This window comes from Haliotis cracherodii, unplaced genomic scaffold (assembly GCF_022045235.1).
Source record: "Haliotis cracherodii isolate W230 unplaced genomic scaffold, xgHalCrac1.p SCAF_9, whole genome shotgun sequence".
In the NCBI taxonomy this organism is placed as follows: domain Eukaryota; kingdom Metazoa; phylum Mollusca; class Gastropoda; order Lepetellida; family Haliotidae; genus Haliotis; species Haliotis cracherodii.
The window spans coordinates 6,114,036-6,123,728 of record NW_027266343.1 but is presented as its reverse complement, the minus strand read 5'-3'; the positions used below and the strand labels follow the sequence as shown (position 1 = coordinate 6,123,728).

General features: G+C 43.8%; 1 protein-coding gene across 1 annotated transcript; it reads left to right on the top strand.

The window, feature by feature from the left end:
* Positions 1–8,302: 8,302 nt before the first annotated feature.
* Positions 8,303–9,198, top strand: LOC139453057 (protein LIAT1-like). Its single transcript, XM_071234679.1, has 2 exons — positions 8,303–8,590; positions 8,710–9,198. Exons 1-2 carry the CDS (start codon positions 8,303–8,305, stop codon positions 9,196–9,198), a joined length of 777 nt encoding a protein of 258 aa, XP_071090780.1.
* Positions 9,199–9,693: the final 495 nt, after the last annotated feature.

The window sequence follows — 9,693 nt, the reverse complement described above, 5'->3', positions numbered from 1 at the left end:
AACATGTCATTTGAAACACTAAAAGCTGTTTATCCTTCAAGGGAAATGTTGGCTTTGCTGTTCGAGGACACGGGTGCTTGTATTGAACCTGTATAGTCTCTAACCCCTGAATCAGCTCAGTGTCCCGTAGCGTTCGCTTGGCAACACCTTGTGAAATGGCTTTAGATCAGTGGTGACACAAAAGACGCTCTAATAATTTGATATGAGCCTAGGTTCGTGAATAGTGATGAAGTGAACCGAATTGTGCAGTGACAATTGCGAGGGTGTTTAATTATGTCGGTGAACACAAGGAACGTGGATCTACCAGTCCATGTGTACAATGACAAGGCGTGATGGACCTCACACATCTTAAGCTGCGTTCACTGGTTGGGGTCTCCAGAATACTGCATACACGTATACTCCACCTGGAGACATGATACTGTGGTAATAACATGGCGTGAAAAGGTCAGGGTTCCATAGATACAATGCGAAATGGTCCACGTTTATTAGATGGAGGTGTTTTACGACCGCCTTGTGGCCCAAGGACATTGTACGGCGATAGAGGGACCTCCGCTGGCACATGAACAGTGATTGGCAAAACTCCTGTCCAGATTAATGTGGACACAATAAGGTACATGCGACATGGTGGGCAGGTTTCTATTTACTAGGAGAGGAATGTGTTTACGATGTTGGAATGTCAGTCTGTACGCGTCAGTCAAACACCTCATTGTTACAGTTAATCATTTTCGGCGAGTCAATCTAACATCACACTGCATGGTTGAGCTAAACATCAAACCGCCTGAGTCAATATAACACCAAACTGCATGAATCAATCAAACATAATTCTGCATTGGTGAGCTACACATAATTCTACATTGGTGAGCTACACATTCTGCATTGGTGAGTTACATTGGTGAGTTACGCATCATTCTGCATTGGTGGGCTGCATTGGTGAGTGACACATTCTGCACTGGTGAGTTACATAAGTGAGTTACGCATCATTCTGCATTGGTGAGTTACACATTCTGCACTGGTGAGTTACATTAGTGAGTTACACATCATTCTGCATTGGTGAGTTACACATTCTGCACTGGTGAGTTACATTAGTGAGTTACACATCATTCTGCATTGGTGAGTTACGCATCATTCTGCATTGGTGAGTTACTCATTCTGCATTGGTGAGTTACATTGGTGAGTTACGCATCATTCTGCATTGGTGAGCCACACATCAAACGTCGTGAGTCAATTCAACATCACAAAATGTGCGGTTGATTATCATAGCCTGAGTGAACCGAAACCAGACGAAATTTCTATCCACCAGCTTTGATTAGAGTCAAACTGTGTTAGATTGAGAGCAGTGAAATAACAACATTGGACATAATGCAACGTCAGAAGGAACAGAAAGCCTGCTTGAGAATGTTGCCCTTGTGCTTGTCTGTATAAACAGAGTAGAGACAGATGCGATGCATTTACTAAAATAAACGTGTTCCTTTAGAGTGAGTGAGTGAGTGAGTATGGTTTTACGCCGCTTTTAGCAATATTCCAGCAATATCACGGCGGGGGACATCAGAAATGGGTTTCACACATTGTACCCATGTCGGGAATCGAACCCGGCTCTTCGGCGTGACGAGCGAACGCTTTAACCACTAGCTAGGCTGTTCCTTTTGAAGTACAAACAATGATATCTGGTATAAATGTATATTTGAATACAGGTAGAATTGTTAAATACAACAAATGGAAGGTACTGAAACACAGAGGTGAGACACTGAGTTGAGGTATTTCAGTTACCATATTTGCATCACACTGCGAGAGTCAATCAAACATGCAAAAAAGTTCGTAAGCTAAACATTAAAGATCAAACAAGGTGAGTCAAACATCACTCTTCTGTCGTGAGCTAAACATCAAACCTCAAAATGAGTCAATCAATCAAACATCACACGACATTGGTTAGCTAAACAAATAACTGCACCCGTCAATCAAAGATGAATCTGCGACAAGATAGAAGACCAATTGGAGATGCACAACCATGATCAAAGATTCATTATTGATGTACGTTATGGTAGATTGACATTCGATATCTAAGTATCCTGGTTCATATCAGAATACCTGTCAGTAGTGAATTAAATTGTTTGGACAAGTTATGTCATACCTTGGCAACACTGATTTTCCAAGCGAACGCGAGAACTGTCTGAATCAATCGAACATCGCCAAGAGTCTGGAGACAATGCAGGTGTGTAGCAAACGTACGCCAGTTATATCACAGCAGGACGTGGTGCTCGTCGTAGACGTTTATAACAATCTCATTAATTTCGGATCTTTACTTCGACGCAATACCTCACTGCGTCCAAATCTGAGACACAGAGGGTCACGTCAGGTGAACTCTGAGCGACCTTTGACTGCCCAGTAAATATATATGAAGGATGTGTGCGTTCTTGGGCAAATCAGATGTCAGCTTTCTAAAACGATTCGACATCATGTGTTTGCCGCCTCGTGTCGGAAATGTCCATGTGTACACCTCACACCTCACACAAAACACATGAACACATATATTCCTACGAAGGAACTCCATTTTTTTTTTATATATATATTTTTTTGGGGGTGTGTGGGTGTGTGTGTGTGTGTGTGGGGGGGGGGGGGGGGGGGGGGGGGGGGCGGCGGTAGTTGTCATGGCGCTCAGAAACGACCTGATATAGTAACTATCCACACCAATATCATGGCGCCGCCTTTTTTTTTCTGATATAGGAACCTGTCGTTTTAGTTCGTTTTCTAGATACAGAAATCATACATGATCAGTTTTAACGAAAATTGAGAAGCCTCGTCAGTGAGTGGCTCATAAAAAAGTTACCTGAAAAGATCATCTACGGAGGTGTCCTCAGACCTTCACGCAATGACATATCGTATGTCGGAGTAAAAGATAATAATAAGATTGAGTTTATAACCACTTCGGGGAACCCTACGGGCACCAGCACGAATGTTGTGCTGACAAACCGAGAAACCTAGGTAACCGGGATTCGAACCAACTCCGCACAGCGAATAGCGGCGCCTTAGTCGACTGGGCCACCCGTGCGACCGCCAGGACGTGACGACATAGAGGAATGTTTGACTCACTACACAAGTAAAATCTAGGAGGTTATGTTAGTCTGACATGACTAGTTTGCCTACACTTGTATTTCAGAGCAGCAACAGCCCAACCGGCAGATTAACCATCCATCAAGTGATTGTTACAACGTTAATAAAATGACACGTAGATTAGACAAATTCTGTGGCTTGGAAATAATGACCCATTTCAGGACCAACGCATGGTGAATGATAATAACACCACCCCTCCCGGCTCCCACCCCCCACCCCACCCAACCCCACCCCCACAGCAACCATTGTAAAAGAGACACTGAACTAGATCATGTTACAACAAGCAGCTTATAAGTAAGGCGGAGACGGTGCCAGCGGAACGACTGTGCGAGTAAGGACTTAACTGCCAATAAAACTCTAAGTGCACCGCTGTAATTTCATACGCGGCACCCTGAGGGTTGGGTAAGTGCAGGGGGGGGGGCAATACCCATCCCACCCAACAGCGTTGACGCGTAAATAAGACATAACTAAATCAATTGGTCATTTTTTCTCAGCACAAAATAATTAATTGACTAAATGTGGATGTTGATGAGTAACAAAATATTTAAATAAATCATTTGGTGATTTTTTGTCAACAAAAATAACAACTGACTGACTGTTTTGCTTCAGGTGAAATTTGTTTCCCGAATGTGAAGCATTTTTATATTTTAAGAAGACCTTTTTTCCCTAAAAAAATTTTCAGCACCTTTTCCACGGAGCTGCATCCCGCTTGAATGTGGAGTCAATATATAAACTACATACATTGGTTCAGTAGTTACACAACGCAGTATGTACATGTACCCCCCCCCCCCCCCCCCCCCCCCGGATACGCATCCCTCCCCTTCCCCTCTCCCCCAGTATCGTCATTGTAAGGGTGTATTGTGTCTGGGGACTGGGTAGGGTGATCTATTATGGATTTACGCCACGGTAGTCACGGCCCCGGGGACATCACACGGAACACCTTTACAACACAATCACAGCACAGCGACGGATCCTAGAAACCTGCTTGTTTTGTTTCATAAACACGTCAACTCTCGCTTCGCCGCGCGAGATTGTTTGAGGTTCCAAGTTGTCCAGAGACAGATAATTTTTCTTATACCTAGGAAAGGTGACTTTCTTTTGAATTCGTATGACATGACATATATAAATATATGTATGTAATGTAAAAATAAACTGCCTGGTAAAAGAATGTTTACACCCATGGTAGGTGAAAATGAAACAAATAAGAAATTGCTAACGGGATCGGGTCGTCAGGCTCGCTGACTTGGTTGATATTCAATTACTGGATTGTCTGGTCCAGACTCGATCATTTACAGACCTATATAGCTGGAATATTGCTGAGTGCGGCGTTAGACAACAAACAAACACCTAGCTACAGCTACCGTCACCGTGACCTTGGGTTGTGTACTCAACTCAACTCAACTATACACTTACTGACTTACGCATCCAACCGAACGCACCACAACTCAACGCCAATCAATTCGAATTTGCAATTTTACTTAGTACTGGTCGGCTCGGAGTCAGTATACTGTGTCTGGGGGTTCATATTCAACCGCGGCATGGTATCTCAGTGGGTTAGCACTATTAAATCGGCATTAGTCCGGACTAGTAAAAGCAGCCAACACACACAAGCACGCACGCACGCACGCAGGCGCGCACACACACACACGCATGCATGCACGTCGCTGTATGAGAGCAATAATCTTGAACGCGACGTTAAACCACATTTCATCTGATCTGACCTGACCTGACCTGAACTGACCTGACCTGAACTGACCGGACCGGACCGGACAATGTGCACTGTACTAACATTGAGGTGTAAATATCATTGTCCTCCACTTGATGGCCTACCTCTTGTCTTGACACCCGGTGTTAAAGCTGCATCGATTCATCCGTTCTCGTCCCCTGTTACTGGTGTTCACAGACCACACCACCTTGTCCGGACACCTACCTACACTAACCGTGTACACAACTAACTTATACTGTCTTGCGTACTGTTTTCCTTACCTTGAAGCCAACCACAAGCTTACCTTCACAACCTTTCACGCAAAACACCAAGAACAAATAAACCAGACGTTTTAATGCCTCATAATGCTTTTTAGCATGCGTTGTGACCACGTATGTCTTTTCACACGATGCTTTGATCGGGAACACTTTGTGTAGAGCTCAGGACAATACTTTGGTGATTAGCTTTGCTCTATGTCGCCATGACACTGGACAGTTCCCGATGGACACTTCAGTTCAAAGACATCATGTACATTTGTTAATGAGTGAGTAGGTTTAACGCCGCTTTTAACAGTATTCCAGTTATATCACGGCGTGTCAGCTTAATGTGGGAGGAAAGTCTGAAGTGATGCAGGTCTTAGACGTTTACCACTTTGGTGAAACCCACGAGCACGGGTATGATTCTGACAAACCTAGAAACATAATCGGGGCGGACCGGGATTCGAACCCACTATCATAGGTTTCTGCCCAAATCGCGCAAGTCTGCCAGCGAACTGCGGAGCCATCCGTGCCCCCATATTTGTTACTGAACTTCCCTATCAGGCCTAGACGATGATCGACACTAACAACCTCTGCTGAACAGTAGTGAGCGAGTATTGTTTAAACATCTCTGAAGCAATATTTCTGCATTATCACAAAGGGGAATATCGACCGCCTCCGTGGTCTAATGGTAGAGCGTCCGCCCAGAGAGCGGAAGGTCCGAGGTTCGATCCCCAGCCGCGTCATACCAAAAGACGTTAAAAGATGATACTCTGTTACCCTGTCTGACGCTCGACATAAAGGGGCTAAAACAAGGAATGGTCAGTCTATCCGTGGTCCTATATACTCCACAACGTACTGATGGAGCTGCTCAACACTTGTGAGTGGATATTGTTTGGCATGGCTCTAAGCACTATTTCCGCATTATCACGGTTGGGAACACTTAGAACCCATGTGGAGAAATGAACATGGAACTTCGGTGTGAAGAACGAGCTCTCTGAAACATGCTCGTCCATCGCCCCTAGCAAAATACACGTATTGTGTTCTACTGATACTACTGGGGTAGGTCAATGTCATTAAAACCAGATCTTAGTTCTCGCTCCCGCTAAATAAAGATCTGAGGACACCCCATAAATAAAGAAGATGTTATCCATAAGTTGTGTCTACTTTGTCATCCATCAACTTCTGAGACATGCCTATCAAACTAAGTATATATTCATTAGGTCTTTGAAATGCATTTCGAGTGCTACACATAAGGAAGAGAATGTATGGATGTTAACTTCTTTATTATGAAGAACACAACGTTTCGGAGTTCATGCTTAATCCTTCATCAGGTGAATGAATGCCATGACTTACTTACTTACTTACTTTGGAGATTTAACGTGCGCTTTCCGACTGATGCGTATTTCGCACACGGGCCCGGCCAGGCCATTTAATGTGTTTCCGAAAGGGGCGAGAGTGGTCTGTGCAACCCAAGAGGGTGCTTTAGGGGCTGCTTATAGAGAATTTGGGAATTTTGAGATTTGGAATAGATGCCGATGGGGTTGGGGAGGAGAACTAAGGGAGCTGGGTATGGTGGATGATTGTTTGTTTATGTGATTTTCATTTGGTAGGTTATTATGGTTTTAGATGCGTTTTATTAGTTCCGTTTTGATTAAGAATACGCCTAAGGCCTTGAAGTTTTCTAGTTTATTTTGTGGGTTTAGTATTGCTTCTAGAGTGAGAGCCTTGTTTAGATTGAGGGTGGTTTGTAATGCGGTTCGATGTGTTAGGTAGTGTGTGCAGTGGATGAGTGCGTGTTCTGGGGTTTCTGGTTGTTTACAGTGTGGGCAGTTACCTGTAGTGTGTTTTTTAAAATTTTTTTAGGTGGTTATTTAGGTTGGTGTGTCCTGTTTGGAGTTAAGTGATTACTCTGTCGATTTTTTTTGATGGATGGAGATGGATGGAGAATTCTTTTGATTTGGCTATTTGAGTTTAGATATAGGTTATGCCATTTTTTGTGATTTTTTGTTTGTTTACACTTTTAATTTCTGATTTTGAGATGGGTAAGTTTAAGCGTATTTCTGGGATTTTGAGGGATAGTTAAGCTGCTGAATGCCATGAGGCAGAGAGGATATATATGTACATGTATGACAACAAAATTAATAAGATAACAAAAGGTGGAAACTAACAAGGGAAGCCAACAGATGATTGGCGCTGAGAGGTGATTAGCAATAGACAATGGAAGCCAACACTTTACAGTAATTTGCGCTGATGGTATGGAAGCCATTCCATTGCCTGTTACCCTGTCTATAATACCTTAGTACTGCCTTCCATGCCATCAGCGCAAATTACTGTAAAGTGTTGCCTTCCATTGTCTATTGCTAATCACCTATCAGCGCCAATCATCCATTGGCTTCCCTTGCCTCTCTGCCTCATGGCATCATTCACCTGATGAAGGAGTAAGCATGTACTCCGAAACCTTGTGTTGCTCATAATAAAGAAGTTGACATCCATAAATTCTCTTCTTATAAATATTCATTATTCAGATATAACAAAATACACATTTAGTTCTGACCAACACAGTACTTACTTGGGACTGTCCTGCATAAACGGCAGATACTTGTCAATGTCCAGATGCAATAAATCTCCCATCATTCCTCTCACCTGCACGAATACCCAGTATATAGTATACACAATATAAATATGTACGTCCCCCCAACGTGGCCATGTGTTATCACGGGTCACTGGCTTTACGCTTTGTTGACACTACATGTTTATATACGTTAATATTTTCTTTGACTCGAAGGATAAATAGTTGTATACCTGTGTCTTTTGTTACGAAGTGGGATAAAGCTGGGAAACCTAACGAAGGGGTATTAATGGAACGCTAACATCTTGAGCAGCGAGGCGCTTAGTTGTCTCAACAAAGACTACTGGGGGTATGGTTTAAAAATATCTGGTTTGAAAACAAAGCTCTTAGAATGTGAGTCTTTAGATCTAAATCTGATGATATTCATTTACACACATTTCTTGAAGTCGATACGTATGATTTATAGGCGAATGAAAATATCTTTGAAAGTTCATGTTTTGGGAAAACAATGTATCCTTATAACTTGCCGGTTAAAGCAGTTGTTTCTTAATCAGGTTAATGTATCCAAGTCAGAATGAATCACTAAAGGTTAATCATGATCATAGCTTAAACCTAACGTCAAATCAACTCAGTCCATATTAACCCGTGTCAAAACGACTCATGTTAACCCCCGTCAGAGCGAGTCAGGGCATTCTAACCCCCGTCAGAGCACGTCAGGGCATTCTAACCCCCGTCAGAGCAAGTCAGTCCATGTTAACCCCCATCAGAGCGAGTCAGGGCATTCTAACCCCCGTCAGAGCATGTCAGTCCATGCTAACCCCCATCAGAGCAAGTCAGGGCATTCTAACCCCCGTCAGAGCAAGTCAGTCCATTTTAACCCCCATCAGAGCAAGTCAGGGCATTCTAACCCCCGTCAGAGCAAGTCAGTCCAGGTTAACCCCCGTCAGAGCAAGTCAGTCCATGTAAACCCCCGTTAGAGCAAGTCAGTACATGTTAACCCCCGTCTGAGCAAGTCAGTCCATTTTAACCCCCATGAGAGCAAGATAGTCCATGTTAACTCCCGTCAGAGCAAGTCAGTCCATTATAACCCCCGTCAGAGCAAGTCAGTCCATGTTATCCCCCGTCAGAGCAAGTCGGTCCATTGTAACCCCCGTCAGTGCAAGTCAGTCCATGTTAACCCCCGTCAGAGCAAGTCAGTCCATGTTAACCCCCGTCAGAGCAAGTCAGGGCATTCTAACCCCCGTCAGAGCAAGTTAGTGCATGTTAACCCCCGTCAGAGCAAGATAGTCCATTGTAACTCCCGTCAGAGCAAGTCAGTCCATTTTAAACCCCGTCAGAGCAAGTCAGTCCATATTATCCCCCGTCAGAGCAAGTCGGTCCATTGTAACCCCCGTCAGTGCAAATCAGTCCATGTTAACTCCCGTCAGAGCAAGTCAGTCCATGTTAACCCCCGTCAGAGCAAGTCAGTCCATGTTAACCCCCGTCAGTGCAAGGCAGTCCATGTTAACCCCGTCAGAGCAAGTCAGTTCATTTTAACCCCCGTCAGAGCAAGTTAGTCCATGTTAACCGCCGTTATAGCAAGTCCGTCCATGTTAACCCCCGTCAGTGCAAGTCACTCCATGTTATTCCCCGTCAGAGCAAGTCAGTCCATGTTAACTCACGTCAGAGCAAGTCAGTCCAGGTTAACCCCCGTCAGAGCACGTCAGTCCATGTTAACCCCCGTCAGAGAAAGTTAGTCCATGTTAACCAATGTCAGTCCATGTTAATCCATGTTATCCTATGTCATGTTAGTGAAGTCATTCAGTGTTAACCCATACCAGAGCAAGCGATTTAGCCATCGTCAGTTTAAATAGGTAAGGTTTAACTCATATCAAGCCAACTGAAACTCGTACAGAATTAAAGCATTGATTAAACAGGAAATGCCACTTCGATGTCATGGTAAAACGCTTCATGCGGTCGAATATCCGAATGATTGTGATTGAACTATGCTTTAAACTATCCGTCGTCGTTTGTGTTTCAACATTGACAATTAGAAGCAACCGTCGAACCGT

Excerpts from the sequence above, each read along its gene's own strand:
- LOC139453057 (XM_071234679.1), top strand. The coding sequence starts at position 8,303 with ATGTTAACCCCCGTCAGAGCGAGTCAGGGCATTCTAACCCCCGTCAGA. Across the intron at positions 8,591-8,709 it reads CCAGGTTAACCCCCGTCAGA|AGCAAGTCAGTCCATTATAA; the intron begins GCAAGTCAGTCC and ends AACTCCCGTCAG.